At 38.4% G+C, this 19665-nt stretch overlaps 1 protein-coding gene across 1 annotated transcript; it reads right to left on the reverse strand.

Annotated features, from left to right (window-relative positions):
- Nucleotides 1–773: 773 nt before the first annotated feature.
- papss2b (3'-phosphoadenosine 5'-phosphosulfate synthase 2b) lies at nucleotides 774–13153 on the reverse strand. The gene is made up of 12 exons (XM_006783762.3): nucleotides 12693–13153; nucleotides 10750–10864; nucleotides 10432–10667; nucleotides 10151–10289; nucleotides 9861–9979; nucleotides 8210–8323; nucleotides 7497–7608; nucleotides 6254–6459; nucleotides 6002–6137; nucleotides 3460–3728; nucleotides 3146–3375; nucleotides 774–1444 (listed from the first exon to the last, which is right to left on the reverse strand). Exons 1-12 carry the CDS (start codon nucleotides 12714–12716, stop codon nucleotides 1303–1305), a joined length of 1842 nt encoding a protein of 613 aa, XP_006783825.1. The 5' UTR covers nucleotides 12717–13153; the 3' UTR covers nucleotides 774–1302.
- Nucleotides 13154–19665: the final 6512 nt, after the last annotated feature.

Genomic DNA, 19665 nt, shown 5'->3' on the forward strand with positions numbered 1-19665 from the left:
TCCTCCAACTTCGCTCAACCATCTCTTAAGTGTAATTTGAAAGCGTCTCGTGTTCTTCTTAATCTGTTATAGAAGATCTAGTTAGCAGTCAATCCAGAGCCAAAACCTGAGCTCTCTTAATGCACAAAGTGACAGTGTGACTGTTGTTAGTCCGGTTTATTCCTATAAAAAGAACAGCTGGAAGTTTTAGGATAACATGCAGGAATAATTGACTGTCTTTGTGTCCATCTCAGTAATTAAATACAATATGCTGTCACTGAATTTAGCTGTTAAGGCGGAAACCAAAGCTCGATTGTGCCCTTTTACACACATTGACGTTTTTTTCTCGCCTCTCCACATTTCTGCCAGCAGATGGCGGCATTGCACTTTTGGCTTCGCAGCTCCGGCCGCAACTGGTACCGGACTTTTTTTATACCCCCTCACCCCACCCCCAATCCGTTAAATGGAGTTATCCGGCAGACCTTTAACCTTATACAGCACTGATAATCATGCACTCTGTACAGACAGAAGAGGTAAGTATTGTTGCACAACCAGGGCCACACAGTCACAGTCGGGCCAGAGGTACTGCAGAAAACAGTAAATCATCTTGTTCAAAGTACATATCATCTCTGTGCAATGTAGTCGCTAAATAGTCATATAACAAATAAGTGTTTTTATTATTTCATTTTACATTTATTTTCCTATGACCAAAGATCCTATAATATGAATGCATGTGCACAATTTATGAAGTCACAGAAATCTTGAAGACAAAAAACAACAACAACAACAAAAAATCAGTTTTATATATATATATTTAACACAAAGACACATTTTATATATATAAATTCCTGTAGTACTTCATAACAATATGAAAGATTAACATGAGGGATTAACACAATGGCATCTATAACATGTAGGCACTGTGTGCAATGATAAGACTAAAAGCTTTCATTCAGGTGATACAAATACAGTGATACAGTTATCATGTTAAAAAGGTAATAAAAACTTCAATGTGCATGTTTTTTGTCGTGCGCCCTTCAGTGTCTCATGTATGCATATATATAAAGATTTCCTTGTCTTGGAATGTGCTCCTATGTGTACAGTCATACAAAAAATTCAAGTTAGATTTAATTTATTAAAACACATAGCTTAAGGTAATATGCATATAATCACAAAATCTCCCCATTGTTTTACAGGAATGAGATTCATATTTTGATTTGGTGAAGATAAAACTCCCACCGCTGCAGTTTGCACCAATAAAAATCCATCCCACCTTAAATAATCCTAAAGAATAAACTGGATAGTTGCTCATGAGCTTGTTGATTAGTTTTTCTTCTGAAGAGAGGTGTAGTACTCGACCAACACCCTCCAGGCTTTGGGGGCCATAAAACCATCTGGAGGGTTCTCCCCGCTCCGAGCCAAGCTCCTCATCATGGTACCAGAAATGAACTGAAACTCGTCGTGTCTGAGAAATTGTAGAAGAATGGGGGAAAAGGAGTATACAGTGGGAAGGACAGGTTATTCGAAATGAAAATGTGTAAATTCTATAATAGCGCCATGATTAGATCTCGACACAAATACCAACTACGACACGAACACATATAAACGCACAAGCCTAATAATGTACAGTCTGGAATTTTTCGTTTGGCCCTGAAGTTTTTGCCCTAAAAGTCTGTTGAAGGCAATGCAATGTTTTACTGTTCAGTAAAGAACATCCAAATAAGTACTAATGAGCTACTACCCTTTGTCCTTAAAAATGTGCATTCTGTCAACAGCTGGTGAGCGGAGAGCTGCACCAAAAACTGTAGCTCAGGAGTTAGAGCAGGTCATCACTAATCGGAATCAGTCCGATCCTGACTACAGTCTACATGCCAAGTATCCTTAGGTGAGATACTGACCCTCATGTTGCTCTCAGATGCATTGATTGGAGTATGAATGTTACATAGAAAACACTTAAGCATGGAAAAACATTCTTGTATGAATAACACGTGTTGTATAGAGCGCTCTCACTGCTCAGGTAGAGTAGAGAAGTGCTACATAAGAACCAGTTTACTGAATGAAGAAAGTGTTTCATGTTTGTGCAGCACTTTTTTACTGTGGAATAGAAAGAGACAGTCTCAACAAGCACATGGATGACGAAGGACTTTATCAAATACCACATGCTAAATGAATGTCAGTATATGTGAATGTCCATATACGTGTGTTCATATATATATATATATATATATATATATATATATATATATACATATATGTCTCAGAGTATATATATAAATATTATATTCTAAATAGTATTGTTTATTAAACTTGAATGCGCTTAAGGTCAGTGATTGTGTGTGAGTGATTCTATAAATGGAGTTATCATATAATTAGTCATTATTTTTATTTTGTTTTGACTTTTTGCTTTTAATTCAGTTTAGTTTAAGTTCCAGAGTGAGTTTTTAATATTAAGTTTTTAATATTTACTTAATAATGTTTAGTTTAAGTTGGCTTCCAGAGTGAGTTTGTTCATTTGAGTTTAATATTTATTTATAATATTTATTTAATAATGTTTAGTTTTAGTTTAGTTTTATTGGTTTCAGCCTTAATTGTTATTAATTATTGCTGTGTGGAGGACATGTGTCAAAGGTGAGATTTAGGAAAAATTAGAACAGGTATTACAATAAAAACACAACTATTAGAAAGTGGTTGTCTACAAGATGTCCCTTGTATTTTTTTTCCAAGTCTAGTTTCTATTTTAGTTAATTACAATGGTTTTTAACCATCTAATTTTAGTTAACTATAATAGCCTTGTTATAGCTCTAGGTGAATGTATGCGTATATTTATAATTGTCTGTCATTTCATATATGGGCCATTAGCTTGTGAAAGGAAGCTGAATAGTGCAATCATCCATTAGATATGAAGGAGGGGTAGAATTAAATTTTTCAGCAATAAAATTTGAGACGCTTATATACAATCAAGTATCGGGTTTTGTATTTTGTTTTATTAGTGTTTGCTAACTTCAGATTACTTCAGGTGGGTAGTAGGGGGGTCACTGACCGGTCTTTAGGCTGGTGTGAACGGGGCTTTAGCAGTTAATTTCGCATCTCTAGAAGTGTGTGACCCCTTGAGGTTCAATATTGACTGCAACTTACAAGAAAAACCTGCAGATCTTTCATCACTCACCGGTCTTTGTCATAGAAGTCCATAGCCTTCTTAGTTTTGTTGTAGGCAGCTACCCTGAAGGGAATGATCTCTACAGAGGTGAGACCTGGGGCCATGGACAGCACTTTTCCACCGTGGGTGGGCTCATACAAGTCCTTTTTAGTCTCTGGGTGAGGCATACCTGCAGGATCCCGGCCGACAATGTAAAAGTTTGCTCCGGCGATCATTCTGGCTCTGCAGTGCCACTGAACCTGAAAGACATTGAAGCTGATATCACATGCACATGTATTTTTTTAAAACCTTTGAGTGAGCCATAAGCCACCGCTGCTGCTCACCTCTGTAGGTCCAGCATACATCATAGGGGAAGGGAAGATGGCAACAATGGTGCTGGCTGGGTCCAACACGCCCTCCTCCAGGACAGCATCATGTTGCCTCATCCTCCACTGCAGAGGCACATCGTCGTCTTTGGTCCAACCACCGAGCGGGTGAAGTAAGAGGACTGGATTTTTGTATCCTCGCTCCAGCAGTCGCCGCTTGGTGTCCTGCATGAGCAGGGCGTGACCATTGTGGATCGGGTTACGCAGCTGGAATGCAAACACCGCATCTAAAGACAGAGGAGAATATAATAAAATTAACATACAATAGACACACGTGCTTCATGATCATGCCTTCCAAAATATGTGTCACAGCCAACATGCGAACCATGCCTTTAACAGAACTCAAATACACCCTGATCATAGTGTTTAAATTCACTTTTATCAGAACAAAAGCAACAAAAATGTTGGTGGTGTGTGACGACAGACAGATGCATAGAATTTGATATTTTTCTTACTGTCAACAAATCCCATTATACCTAAAAACCAACAATACTGTCCACTTACATTTTCTCCTCCTTCTATATCTATCTATACAAATATATATAAAGCGTAGTTTAACTGTGGGTTTAACATAAAATTTAGCTATACATTCACACACTTACAAGATCTGCATTACTTGTTAGTTATGTTAATCTGATGTTTCATAACTAGTCCTATAGGGCTTTGTTATTGAAGAAGACTTAATGCTTCCCACTTTGACCACATATTCAGCATTTTTTTAAACTTTTGCACTGGGTGACATTACAAGCATAAAAGAAATAGCATTGCGTTTATTTTAAGTCAGTCCTATGTACATTAATTACTCCTTAGCATACTAAACACAGCGCCCAAAATGCATAATTTCCTTCTGTTTGATGTCGATGTTTTCTATGACAACAGTCCAAAGCTATTTTAAAAAATCACATGTTTTATAATGTTCTTAGGTGGGAACAAACAGGTTTGGACTTGGCATGCTATGGGAACTACTGAGACAGACTGTTGGTTTCTTTTTGCTTTGGGCTTGTTAACAATTAGAAAGTACAGGTTATTGTCCACCTAGTGCAGATAACACCATGCTCTCACACCGGTAACAAACCTCAGCAGAGTAAAAACACAAAGTGCCAAAATAAACAGTGCATTGTGGATAACATGAATAGGTAAAACAATATCTGCACAAAGCAGTCACATCAAAGTTAGCGGGTGAAAGTAAAAACAGATGATGTCATTTAATTGTTCATTGCATTCAGGAATACAGTTAGCTCCATTAGCTTTTGGACAAAGACACTTCTTAGTTTTGCCACCACACGGATTTCAGATCTAACAATCAAGATGTGATTGGCGTGCAGACTTTCAGCATTTTGATTCAAGGGGTTTAACAAAAGTTTTGCATTACCGGTAACTGTTAAGGAACAACTACTATTTTTGCAACCTTGCCCAAATTTTCAGAGGCACAAAAGTAATTGGGCAGTTAAACCATCAGTAAAAACTGGTGCAACCTGTAACCATACATGGTCATGCCATAATGACATGTGAATATTCTTCTGTCTTGTTTAACAGGTAATATAGTATGCTTCAGATCACTTCTGTCATTTGGGTACAAGTTAATCTTGTTTTTAGTTTTCCACAACCATGTAGGCTCTTTGACATGTTGCTTTTAGGAAAATCTAATCTGTCCTTCCAGTTCCGAAGTGTAACCAGTGTTGTAAAAATGAAGGAAAACAACTTTTCTTTTTTATTGGATATAATTTTGTATTCTGCAGTCATCAACTGAAGTTATCTTCTCTGCGGTTGCTCTGCAGTCGCTCAGACCTTTTGGTGTTTCTGAGCAGATTGTTGATCCTAAAGTGTTTGCTATCTCTCAGATAGGTTTATTTTGGGTTTCGGTCTAATAATGGGCTTTTTCACTTGCACCAACATCTCTTTGGACCCCATACTGAAAATTCCACTGAACACTTGGAATACCTCCAGATGTTTTACTTGTTTAATGTTCCAGGGAATAATGAGAGTACAGGCCTGCCCATGAAACTCCTGATTAGCCTTGGAAAATCTGGGAGTGCATATACAAATATGCCTGTAATTGCTAAACAGTTAATAATTGAATACTTTTGTTACCTTGAACTAAAGTCTGCACTTCAATCAAATTCTGATTGTGTGAAGTAAAATCCACTGAGGTGGTGTACAGAGGCAAATTTACAAAAACTGCCATTGTCCAAATACTTACAGACCTAACTATACTATATGTGCCCATTGATCACAGGACTTGTCACAAAAATCACCATGCAGCTTTAAAGTTACCATTTAATTTTTTCCATCTGGTCCTTAGTCAAGTTTTCTGAAAGACAAAGGGTGTATTGCTAAATACACTGCTTTAATTTTTTCATGTTTTCACCGGTTACCATAACTGCTTTATTATAGAGAAATATATATGTCATACTGGAAGTTACTGACAACAAACCAAACAAAAAAGCCACTTTTGTATCTCCTGATCGTTACTGCAGTGTTGTACTTTAGATTTTCTCACCTGCTTTCATATCTTTGAACTTCTGCCTGAGCTCCTTTGGAGTAAAGCGGTACTGGTCAAGTCCATCGTTCCATCTGATTCGCTCCAGCACCTCCAGATCACCACCTACCAGCCAGTCACCTCCTTCCATAACCATCTGCCACGGATAAAAGCAGAGAAGTTTTTCATCATTAAAATGCGTGATGCTGGCATGAGAACACCTTCCAGTCTCCAAATTTTTAACTGCGCACAGGTTAATAGCTGCATTATAACCTTAATGTACGGGTGTTGTGGACAAGTACTGCCCCACTGGCGGGCACAGCGTTCCTCTTTGCGGTGCGCGTAGAACTCGGGGTTCCTGAGAACAGCCACACGTGAACCTTGGTACTCCAGAGCTACCGCTGCACAGCCCTCCAGCTTCTCCTTGGTCTCAGAGCTAACAGGTAGGACAATGGGAATAGACATGTTGATGGCCCCACCTGAGAGAAAAGATGAGTGATCTTAAACATACAAAGCCAAGCAATTATAATTCTCCAAGTGTTTTCTTTTTGAAATACATGAAAATATGAAAACATATATGAAAACAGGTGCAGCCCACTAATGACAAACACTTCAAAGAGAAGGAGTGTGATCTCAGAAAGGAGCTGTTATGTCTAATTAAATATAATAATTATTATTATTGGGCAGTGAAGAAATAATCAAAGAATTAATTGGTCTGTCATTAAATAATAATATATTTTACAGTTACTTCTGTCCATGTACATTATCTGCTTTAGAGCAATTTTGTATGTTAAGGGAACTAGGGCGACCGTGGCTCAGGGGGTTGGGAAGCGTATCTGTAACCGGAAGGTCGCCGGTTCAATCCCTGGGCTCTCTGTCCAGGTCGTTGTGTTCTTGGGCAAGACACTTTACCCTACTGGTGTTGGCCAGAGGGGCCGATGGCTCCAGTGAGTGAATGAATAGTGGTATTGTAAAGCGCTTTGGGCGCCTTGAAAAGCACTATATAAATCCAATCCATTATTATTATAGCATGTGCTTATTTTAAAAATTAGAGGTTCATTCATGTTTTCCCCCCAATGTATGGCTGGACATGAATTTTGGACTTTCAACTGTATTTTCACAATTTTACAGCTTTTCCTATCAATAAAGACCACCCCGAACGCAATTCATAATTCAATAACAGATTTCTGTAAGTTTGCACATTTACTTCTTACAATTTAAGCCAAAAGAGTCATGCTAGGAGATTTCTTTCATTTACTTTTTACTGCTGACATTGCACTTCTTTTTCTTATGCTAGAATATCTCATTGATTAAATGTGTAGTTACATTTCTTTGCACTGGCAGAAAGGGGAGATTCACTGGTCTGGCCCACATAAGATCAAAGTGTATGTAAAATTAGTCTGACATCCCCACACTAACTGAATTAATCACAATTCAGCTGCCTAATGTCACTTTTAGGAGCAGGGAGGGGGTGTCCAGATGTTGTAGATGTTGAAAGTTTAAGGACTTCTCTTACCATCTAGGAGATTGCCAAAGTGCATAGTCTGGAGGAACTCTCTCTCTCTCATGAATCCCTTTAGTGGACTGGCCCAGCCCTCGGCCAAAACCTGCACCCACTGCAGATCCAGCTGTAGATGAATAAAACAGCATCGTCAGCAGGATGAAAAGAAAATAACACAAAATACTTGTAAACTGCGATTCCAGTTCAGGAAAGCCATATATTTCATTTGCTGTACTGCAAATTAAACACATTTCAGTGGTATTCACAAATTAATCTGTAGGCCTGCTCTAAATAAGTGAATAATTTAACAGTGGAAGGATTGACCCCAGTGGAATACAATAAAATAGAGACAGACAATACGAGCTGCAGATTTACAAAAACCATTTCAACTATAGACACAAAGAGTAAAATAACAACTTGACTACACGGAGAATGAATTCACTTTAAAATACTTTCCTTTTTTAAAATGAGCATTACTGATTTATTTACCTTTATTTTCACAATGTTTGAAACAATGCTTGCCAAGAAGCTGCATATCTGTTAGCATCTGCAGAACATCGACTGACAGTTACGTGAGCATTTCCCTACTGATTAACCAGGGAAAAGGAAATATTTCCTTAGTACACAGTGTCCACACTGCATGGAACGTACCCATGAACAGCTGTCTGGAATGTTGAGTACTGACTCTGATTTCTCATTTGCTATGTGACAGTAGAATGTGTACTTACCTTTGTAACGCTGATGGTGGGCAGCATGTTTGCTTCAGCCAGAACATGGTTCACCCTGTCCTCTGGGATAAACAGTTCAGTCACCTCCTCCAGGATCTCATTTGGTACAATTTTCTACATACGAGAAGAAAACGAATGTTCAGGGTTTAATAACGCTGCTCATGTAGGGACTCAATGATCTTTTAAGAGTTTAAACAGCACGGTTAGTGCATCGGAAGGCTGTAAAATAACATTTCTTTTTAGATTAAACTATACTGCTGGGTGTATGCTGCATATTTTTTGTTCCTTTTGGTGCAAAATGGTGCTTTTTTGCATGATTTGCATTTGCCAAAGAAGTTCGTCTTTGGGCAATAGCTGAGTGGTGCACACAGTGCGTCTAATTACAGGTTTACATTCTGAATCAGACACGGCACACTCAATAAATAGCACATTCATAAGTATAGTATTGGCTGAATAATTTATTTTCTGCACCGTTTGAGTTTACGGAAGCTCCTTTCAATAAAATCAAACATCTGTGAATGCCTTGCCTGATTTTGTTTGATGTAATTCTACACAGCAGGATTAATGTGTACACACTGCTTCTGCGTATTCATGTTGACACAGCAGGGATATTTAAAATCAAAAAAATCAATCACCTGTTACCTCAACGACCAGGGCTGTAAAAACACACGTTTACACATTTACTCTATCAGCAACCTTTCCTTTAGTAAAGATAAGACGCTTGACACACACATCCCTTAAACAATGGCCCAATGGCCTTTTAAATACTCAATAGAATCTTCACTGTGTGTGTGTGTGTGTGTGTGTGTGTGTGTGTGTGTGTGTGTGTGTGTGTGTGTGTGTGTGTGTGTGTGTGTGTGTGTGTGTGTGTGTGTGTGTGTGTGTGTAAAGGTCGGTCAGTGTCTTTTCTACGAAGAGCTACACTCTTTACATGCAACGCTCTGAGCTTCACCTGTTTTTCCAGTTTTGCCTTTGTGATATAGATCTACATTTGTACATACATGAGGTGCAAACATAGTGCTCATTCACATGACTTTGAGTAAACTAAACTCTATTTGTGCATTACTCAGAGATTAGCGTGCGTCTCATTTTCACGATCATGTAAATTAAAATGATGTCCTTTGTGTTTCTCTATGTAATTTGCAGCAAAAAGCCCTGGTTTTTTTTGGGAGGGTTTTTTTTGTTTTTAATACTGTACTTGCTGAATCACTATTGTTTGCTGCTGCAATATAAAACCACTGAAGTACCAGGTACTTCATTGCCTCTGGCTAGTTGTTACCAACCACTTCCTTCTCATGTGAAAGATTTCATTGATGGGCAGAGAACACTGAAAGATTGATGTTAATTATCAAGACTTATAGTTTGTTTTAAGGGGGTGAGGCCTCCCTTAATAGGCCTCCTTTAATATAATGAACTTATTTTAGTACAACAGCTTCATGTTTAAATTAAGATTTATTTCTACTTTATGAAAAAATGACTGATCAAGTATTCAAACTTTACACCATTTACATAGTGTCCTCTTCATCATGCCACACAGCTGAGAAATTGCCAAGTGTAAATTAACACTGTGGGTAGAGTCTGTGTACACTGTGCTGTGTGGTTTATTCTGCTTTAAAAGGTCTGGAGCAAGTCTTCTGCACTGGAACCCTACCTGTTCCTTGAGCAGATCCAACACTTGATGGAGACATTCATTTACAGAGAGTTCTCCGGTTTTCAGAACAAGCTCTGGACGCTCTGGACGTTCGTACTCTGAATCAATCCCAGTAAAACCTGGCAATAAACCAGAGATATCAGTCAGACCCTATCAGCATTAATACTACCTAATCCCTTGACTGAGACAGAATTACAACATGTGGTAAACTAGCCTGTAGATATTCATAGGGTCTGGGATGACTTTCATATCTCATAGATGTTTCTTGCTGTGAGTACCATCACACTGACCTTTGATCTCTCCAGCGCGAGCCTTTTTGTAAAGTCCTTTCACATCCCTGCTCTCACACACTTCAAGAGGCGCGTGGACAAACACTTCAAAAAATGGCAGCCCGGAACTTGCGTGGACGCTCCTTGCCTCGTCGCGATCCTGTGGGAGAAACGGCACGGATACATGATTTTAATGCATTTTTGATTCGAGGTCGACTTAAAATCTAGCGTCAACCTTTGTTAGGCAATGATTTCAGTCTTAAATAAACACATGCAGCATGTAACTCTTAAGCTTTCCTCACCTTGGCAAAAGGAGAGATGAAACTGGTGACACAAACGAGGCCGGCATCGGCAAACAGTTTGGCCACCTCTGCGACACGCCGGATGTTCTCCTCGCGGTCTTCAGCAGAAAAGCCGAGATTCTTGTTCAGGCCGTGTCGAATGTTGTCTCCATCCAGTGAGTAGCAGGGGATACCATGGGAGACGAGATAATCCTCCAGGGCAAAACCGATAGTAGTCTTTCCAGCACCAGACAAACCTAGAGGTAAAAGTATGGTGGGTATAGTAAATAAGCAAATTGATCCCAGTCTAAATATGGTGGAAAAACTATAAAGATTTACCAGTGAGCCAGATGGTGCAGCCCCTAAAGCCCCCCTTGGTGCCCACGACCTGCCCTCTCTTGCACCGGCTGACGTGGTGGGCCTGGTACACCACATTGGTCGCCTTGTTGAGATTCTAAAAGAGAAGCAGCAGGGGCTCAAAATATATTATAAATATATAGGCTAATATATTATAACATATAGACCTAATGTATAGGCTCAGAAGCAGACAAAAGGGTATTCAGTTTGAGCGTATTCAGTTCACACACCAAATGACATATTTACCTGGATAGACATCACAGACAAGTCTCACCTGCTGTTCACGATGTCATAGAACAAATAGCATTTGCTTTTCACTGGATCCTTTTAAATTTACTTCCAAGTCATGTAAAGTAACACGTCATATATAATTTTTCAGATTAGATGAATCAGACTGGTTCTACAAGGATAAAGTAACTATGTGGATGTGAATGAATGGAGCAGTAAAGACTTATAAATGGGAGGGTAGGGAAGCTCATGAGGGATGCAGGGAGGGAGGGAGAGGGAGGAATAATTGACAATGTGTCCAGTGTGCTGCCTGTAGCCAAGCGATGATGTGGCAGTGCTCGTGCCCACACGTTCACCCTCTGCACCCAATCGCCCTTCTTCCCTACACCCTTACGCCTATAATGCCTACCCAATATGAAAGTAGTTTAACAGCTCGAAGGACCGCACAGGATTCCAGCTGCCATTGGATGAACTTCTGTGAAAAGAGCCCTTTTTTCCCGGTGCTAACACAGCCTCGGTTGTAAAAAAAATCCTGCACTCTGACACAGCACAAATCAAGGTGTGTTTCAATCAAAGGACATGGAAGGCATACCGCACGTGAAAAATATACAGACCCACACGCTGTGGGAGAGGCCTAGACAAACAGGGCTATTCTCTTAAACATAGGAGCCACCTTCCACTGCAGCCTTGCGCTGCCAAAACACCACCTCATCATGAATACAATGATGGCACTGGCTGGAAAAACAAAGTCCCATCATTCACTGTTAAAAGTTGTAATACCTCTTGTAATAATACCATCCTACCTTGATTTTTTTTTTTACCCTCTTTTCATTTCAATCCCCTTTTCATTTTCTCTTGTTGTTGCATTCCTTTTAAAGAATGCCCCTTGTGTAACTCTTCTCCCCTCGCTCCAGTTCAACTCCCATCCTCTTTCTCAGGAAATCACAGGGGATAAATGCTGATAAGTATGTCAGCGAATTCCTCAAAGAAAATGACACATGAATATTTCTTACTTACTTAATTGCTCCTGAATTGCTCAGCATGGCAATTCTGAAAGCTTAGCCAATTGAATTAGCTACTAAATGTCAAAAGGAGCGACAATTTCGCAACTTCCTTTGAAAAGTGACTGAGTAATTTTATCAAGAAAGCTGATGATTAATCTTCGTGGTTGCATCAGTGTTACAGTGTCATTAATGATGCACCCCTTCAGTGGTGTATCCCACATATGTGGCTCCACATACGTCCGCGGCATTCCCGTGCAGCATCACTCTGGCACTTTAACAGGGGCCTCTTTCTCCCCTCTCTCAAAAGACACTCTATGTTATGAATGAACTACACTGACATGGATACGTTACTACAACAACTGTCCCATTCAGAATCGAGGCAAGTCTACAAACAGGCACACCTGGCAGGACAGTAAAAAAAAAAGCCTGCTTTTCAGAAAATTGCATTTAAATAAATAATCACTCCTAAGGAAAAAAAAGAAGATTTTTTTTCTGCACGAACAGCAGACCTTCGTAGTAAGATCGCCGTTTTTAAGGAGGGCTTAAAGCAGGTAGTCTATTAACGTGACACTAAGTTCGCACACATGTCGGGCTGCTGGCTGACACAGTACATTTCGCTTTTTGTGGGGCTAATCTGATGACAGCTTAAATTGCTGGTGTCTGATTCGACCTGTTATCTCCACATCTACTCACTGTGCGAAGCCTCACTCCGGACATTTCGCTCTAGTGTTATGCCGCCAAAGGACTCCTGGACTCTGGACTCGGACCGCTGCACACACGCAGGCCTGGATGTTCGTCGGATGCTGGATCGACTTATAAAGCAAGAAACTTTGGGCTGTAGTAATCGAAAGAGGCAACGGAGAGGGGTGTTTAAAAGGGACTTTCAAGACACGTAGCACTCCACTGGCCCTGCCTCTCCTCCTGGCCCTCCTCCTTCAACGTTAGAAAAAAAAAGCGGACACCGGCAAACCTCAAGAAAGACGGGACTAGCAACAAAACCGAGGTAAAACCGGGTAAAGCTGGATATATCGACCCAATGCCACAAACTGGCAAGCGTAGGAGTAAAAATCACTCTTACTGAGGCGTCGAGGAAGTCGCTGGTGTCTTCCCATTTCTCCCCACACGTCCAGACGCCACTGGCTCACACCACACCTCACCCCATATGAAAAAAATCTCTTTAAAGAATCCAGTCATAAAATAAGCAAGTAGAAAGTTTCCTGGTTGGAAATCTATTTTGTCACAAAAATGGGGCAACAAGGGGTTAATTGTAGCCCACGTTTAATGATTAAATGTAGGGCGCAGTAAGGAAGCACTAATGGGAGAATGAGCCCCTCCTTAAAAGGGGTCTTTCAAAGTTTAGAAGTATCGATAAGTGAGTTCATAAGTTTGTTTAGCAACAGAAAAAGATGTGTAATCAACTAGCCAGACATTTCTAAACCTTACAAAATATAAGCGTTACTTCAATTTTATTTATTTAGCGCCAAAATCGCAACAACAGTCACTTTAATATTGTAAGGTATAGACCCTATAAGAATACAGAGAAAACAGAGATAACCCCAACAAAGCAGATGATCTTCTGAGCGAGCACTCTGTAACAATGGGAAAGAAAAACTACATTTTAACAGGAAAAAAACTCTGGCATGCCAGGTTTAGAGAAGCGCAGCAATCTGCCACAACCGTTTTGGGGTGAGGGCAGGGAGACAGGACAAAAGACAACTTATCTAGCCATTCCTATAAGCTTTATCAAAAAAGAAACTTTCCAGAGGCTGTATATCTGCCAAACCCAAAGTAAGAGCTGATTCCACAGAAGATGGGCCTGAAAACTTGAGGCTCTGCCTCCACTCTACTTTTAAATACCCTATCACAAGGAAGCCAATAGCCTGAGAGTGAAGTGCTCTGTTGAAGTGATATGGTAATATGAGGTCCTTGATATAAGGTGGGACTTGACTAGTCAAGATCTTGTATGTGAGAAGAAGGATTTTAAATAGAATCTAAAGTTTGCAACAACTAACTTTAGAAAAGAGTGGAAGCATGGAAGAAATATGCTCTCTCTTTCTAGTCTCTGTCACTACTCTTGCTGCAGCGTTTTGGATCAACTGCAGTCTTTTAGGGAGCTTTAGAACAACCTGATAATAGTGAATTTCTGTAGTCCATTTTAGAAGTAACAAATGTGGAAAGTAGTTTTAAAGCATCACTCTGAGGAAGGATGTTTTTATTTTAGACACTGCAAATGGAAAAGAGCAAGCATACCTATTTGTATAACATGCACACTGAAGGACATATCCTGATCATAAACAACTCCAATATTCATCTCAGTGTTAGTGGAGGTCAAGGTAATCCCATCCAGAGTAAGTATCTAAGTAATTTCTAAGATTTTTAGGGTGAGTAAAATAACCTAATTTTTATCTAAATTTAGACACTGAAATATCCATGTCATTCAGGCCTATATGTCATTAAGACATTTCTGCAGTTTAACTAATTGTGTGTCATCTGGTTTCATGGATAGATAAAGCTTTGTATCATCTGCATAACAATGAAAATGTATGCTATACCTTTAAATGATACTGTGTAAAGGAAACAAATATAATGTAAATAGAACTGGTCCTAGCATGGAATCCTGTGGAACTCCAGATTCAACAAAGTGCTAGAAATATTCCTGAGAGATTTTGGCCCTGATGGAGTTGTTGGACATCCATGATGCAAATCTCTTGTTCTACTACATTCCAAAGGTGCTCTGTTAATTACAAATAGACTATATTAACCAATAAATTTACAAGATTAGTGACATTCTGCTAGCATAATATTGCATTTTGTTGTATCTTTCTTCAGTCTCAGCTGACTGCAGGTTTCCCCAATCTTATAAACAGTACATTTGCATAATGACAACTCACCATGTCCAGATGAACAGAATCAACTTTTGGGGATTCACTTACCTGGATGATTGAACCTGCATCAAGACGTAACATGTAACTTGGTAAAGAGCAGTTTATGTTTAGCGTTTCAGTTTAAAATAGTCTTTTTTATTTTTCAGTATGGTCAAAGTACACTGTAAAATCTAATTAGTTCCCAGAAGTCTGTAGTATTAAGAATAACTTGATATTTCTCACTGTACAGTACTAATTGTTTACTTACTGACAAACATTTCAAGTTCAACTAAATGATAAAACAATTTGTGGTAACCTGAATATGATTAAAAATAATTAACAACACTTTTTGTAATGATGTTAAAATCAGCCCAACTTTTATTTTCAAACACAACAAAGTATAACAGCCAACATACTGGACACTGTTCTGCTGAACAACAAAATTATATTGCCATCACTGTTATAATCTTACAATGAAACAAAGTCTCAGATGTAATTATTCTGAAAATAAGTTTAGACCTACCACAAGTTTGTTTTGTACTTACATTACTTATATAATCAAAATAAAATATTTGTTGTTCTGTCATAAGTGCCGTCTCTAAATTAAACAACACATTTGTTTTTCATTCCTACACATGAGCTGGAATGTTGTATTATTTTAAGGATGGCTTGTTTCCAGTCCAGGCATTACTGCCTGAATGACTATCATGGATTGAGGTGATCCAAATGTAGGTGCAGAAGAAAGTCTTTAACTTCCCTTAAGTACAGTGGCAGTGGATGTGGGTTGGAGATGCAATGAGCTTGAACCTGCAGGCGACCATCTTCACTGACCACACCATCTGTGACGGAGGACTCATCTCTCCTGTTGTCCTGCAAGCAAACAATCATATTTTTTGGAACATGAACTTAATTGCTTTCTTAAAACATTTTTTTTCCATTTGGTATAAAACAGACTTCAATTTAGACAATCTCAGGCCCCCTCCCCACCGGAGAGGTGACATTCAATGTCCCAATTGTCAGTCTGGATAGCCGTGACCACCACCCAACACACAATAATGTCATGAAAGCATCATTTTAAAAAGGGCTATGCAAACATGGCCAATAACTTTCATTCTAATGATGTGCAAAATGATTTGGGAACAAAACAAATTTTGCTGTTAGAAAACATGCAGACTTCAGTATTTACAGTGTAGACCCTCTAAACTAAGTTTGGGGGATGTGATCTTTCAAGAAATGCAGGCAAACTGTTGTTGTTTGTTTACTTACACGGCATGTCTTGTAGAATTAACTGGAGTCACCAGCAACAGCATAATGCAGTCATATCTCAAGTCTAATAACAGAAGACAGGAAAAGATCAGTACAGAAACAACTTTCCCAAACCAAAGCACAAATAAAACAATAAGTAAAACAGGCTGATCTAAAGTATGATTAAAGTTCAGCCTGATTAATATAAATATAACTGATTTAGAGAGTTTGCTTATGTTGTTAAATAAAGACTAGATTTGACATTAATAGATGCTACAGATGTTCAAAAGCTGCCACAAAGCATGAAAAAAATGGACCTCTCCGAAAACATCTGAGCATTTTTGCAAATATGTGATGTCTTGATAAATCGAACAGATATTTGAAATTTACACAGCTATATTCTCGCCTGAAAATATCTTAAAAGTTTATTTTGTGACCCAGAAAAAGTAATAAGTTTTTTAGCTGCGCTCCTCCGCCATGCGCTTACAAGTACGCACAGGCTCCGACAACCGTGGCGACAAATGCAATCTTCCTTTTCTCCAGACTACCCTTTCTGGGTCACAAAATAACCTTTTAAGATATTTTCAGCCGAGAATGTAGCTATGTAATGCTCAAATATCTACTTAATTGATCAAAATATCACATATTTGCAAAAATGCTTCCACGTTTTCAGAGAGCTCTGTTATCCACCAGCACGATAGCTGACTGGGAGGTCAAGGCTCGATAGAGTCCCTGAGCACAGCTAACTCCTGGCATATTCTTTTCAACCCCCCAGTCTTTTGCTACTGAGGTTAAACATGATATATATAATTAGTTAGTTAGTTAGTTATGGCTATGGATTGAAAATACCCCCCACACCCCACCCCACCCCTAACGGCTGCACCTCCCGAATAATTTTGTCTGGGCTCTTATCTCACTTTTTAGTGAGAGTCAGTGTATCAGGTAAAGATTCACAGCAATGACAACAATAATTTCTTGAGCTGACGCTTTTCCAGGTTTGCTCAACATATTCCATAACAAATGCTGGCACCATGAACATGCGGACTAATCCGAGAGGGGAGGAGGACGGTAGTGACAGGGCATTTTCAAAACACATCTTTCATCCTTCCGCACTGAGAAGCAAAACTTCCAGCTTACTTAGTTTTTCTAAGTTAAGACAACTCAAATAAACTGAGTTTAGCAGCGTTTTTGCATAAAAATTACTTGTAACTTATTTAAATTGAGTTCTAATAACAAATTGATAAAAACTGAGTTCAGCCTACATTTTACAGTGTACAGAATAAATTAAATTTATCACGAGAATGTTTAGAAAATCAAATTAATGTAACTTTGATCTGGCAACAAACTAAAGTAACTTCCACGTCCCCTTCATTAGATCAAATTAGATCATATCTAAATTTAGACCGCGTTTAAAAATTTAAAGCAGGAATGTTGTTTGAAACTTTAATCAATCTAAACAATCTTTTTAACCTGAAATGTTTGTGAAAGATCAAAAGCAAATAAAATATTAATTAATAATAATAATAATTAATATTAACTAATGTATTTACAAGATTAATGTTTTTTGCTAGCACAATGTTAAATATGGTTTGTCATATCTGACTGGGCGTTTAGATTTTGTTGTAAATTTATAGTACACCTATAAGATGAAACATTCCTTTAAACTGAATGCTTAAAATCAATGCTGAAATAATCCCCAGTTATTGCTATTTTAAGTAACAGTTTTGATCATTGCTTTTAATGTTATACTATGGATAATAAAGAAAAACATAATAGTCACTATATATTTAAGGTGTGTTCACTGATTTACACTTTTAACCTGTGCTCCAAAGAACAAGCAAGACCATGTTCCATTTTTAAAACTGCTGTTTTGGCACAGTTAATTTAATTTCCCTTTATTAGTCTGTTTTCACTAGTAAATTAGCTAGTTTTATTTCTGTTTATTTTATTTGTTTTTGTGGTCTGCAGGCTGGATGTGGCACCAAGGAAGTTAATCGCTGATATTAAATAATAATCCCAGTAATTAAAAAAATGTGCCACCACTTCATTGTCCATTCACAAAAACAAAAAGCATTTTCTGTACATTTGTATTTTCCTTATTTCATTGTTTAGATGAGTGCTACAGTATAGTTATTAGCAGATCCATCAGATGTCAGAAGAATGAGGCAAAAAATGAGAGCGACAGTAGGTTTGGCTAACAGCAGACTACTTGTTGAATACCAGTTGTCTTTAATGAGAGTTTGCTGAATGAATCCAAATGAGAAGCCTGTGCTATAGTACAAGTAACAGAGCGGGAAAAACAGATGCTGTTGTTTTACAGCTCTGTTAGTGGAGATCATCCATTTATATATCATGATAGACTGAAATACTGAAAGATGGTTGTCGCTTCTGGATCTCAAACGTGAAGCCAGACTTGCTTTACACATGTATACATGTATTTAAACATGTATTCTTCTTAATGGCCAGCAGGGAGCAGTTCCTCTGGTGGCAAAAAGACTTGCAATTCTGAGAAAACAGCCATCAGCCTCCTTGCTCTGTGGCCTAAACACTGCTGATGACTGTATGTGTTCATTTGCCAGTTTTAAGCCTTGCTGACAAGATAAAGTTTATTTTGTAAACTATGGTCATCATTAGAGCAAGAAAAGAGAATAAAACAGCGTATGCTCATTGGTGAATGACTTGTCAATCATGATTTCTTGGCCAATGGCTGTACAGCGTCCCTCAGTTTTACAGTCTGATCTACCAAACCGTAGATCTAAAGCTCAGACCAAACCGTTGCAATGGGACTTCACTGTTGTGGCTTTGTTCAGCTTTTACACAGTCTATAGTTTTCCATTGCAGAAGCATTATTTTGCTTTTCAGTGAAATAAAAATATGGCAATACAACAAAAAACAAACCACATCTGATGCTTCCCCGTCACGAACAAGTGCAATTTTGCTTAATTTTACTGCAGCTGTTTCATTTTGTTTGTTGTACATTTCATGCACTCTTTGCACTTCTGTAATGACTGTTCCATAGACTGGACTATGACTGGATTGTATTGTAGACAACTTTAGAGAAGCTTTTCCTATGACATTTCCAATAGGCTAATAGGCTATGCCTAACTTTTCCTTCTGGCTACCCAAACATTCACCTTCTCATTTATGTCACAGTAAATATTTAATGTGTAGCTATCAAGATTACATTTTCCTTTATTTTGTCATTTAGAAATAAATTGTGATTTTGAAAAAAAAAAAGATAAACCCAGCGTCCAACCTTTTTACTATTATTGTTTTGTTGTTGTTGTTGTTGTTTTTTTAAATCAAACCTACAGACATGTTCTCTTTTCATGGACAAGTGAATCTTGGGAGTGACCCCAATCCAAGAAGATGGTTCTTGCCCACAAATGGTAGTGCATTTAAAATAGTTTTTCACTGCTTTACCTTAAAAATAAGACAGAACACTGAGAAAAGTGAGTGACCTTATCTGCAATTCATAAATGTTTACACTGGAAAAATGGATTATTTAATGAAAGCATTAGGTTGTGTAGTGATGATAGCAAATCTTGCAAAAAAAA

The sequence above is a fragment of the Neolamprologus brichardi genome, chromosome 13, assembly GCF_056152115.1.
Source record: "Neolamprologus brichardi isolate AB-2024 chromosome 13, ASM5615211v1, whole genome shotgun sequence".
In the NCBI taxonomy this organism is placed as follows: domain Eukaryota; kingdom Metazoa; phylum Chordata; class Actinopteri; order Cichliformes; family Cichlidae; genus Neolamprologus; species Neolamprologus brichardi.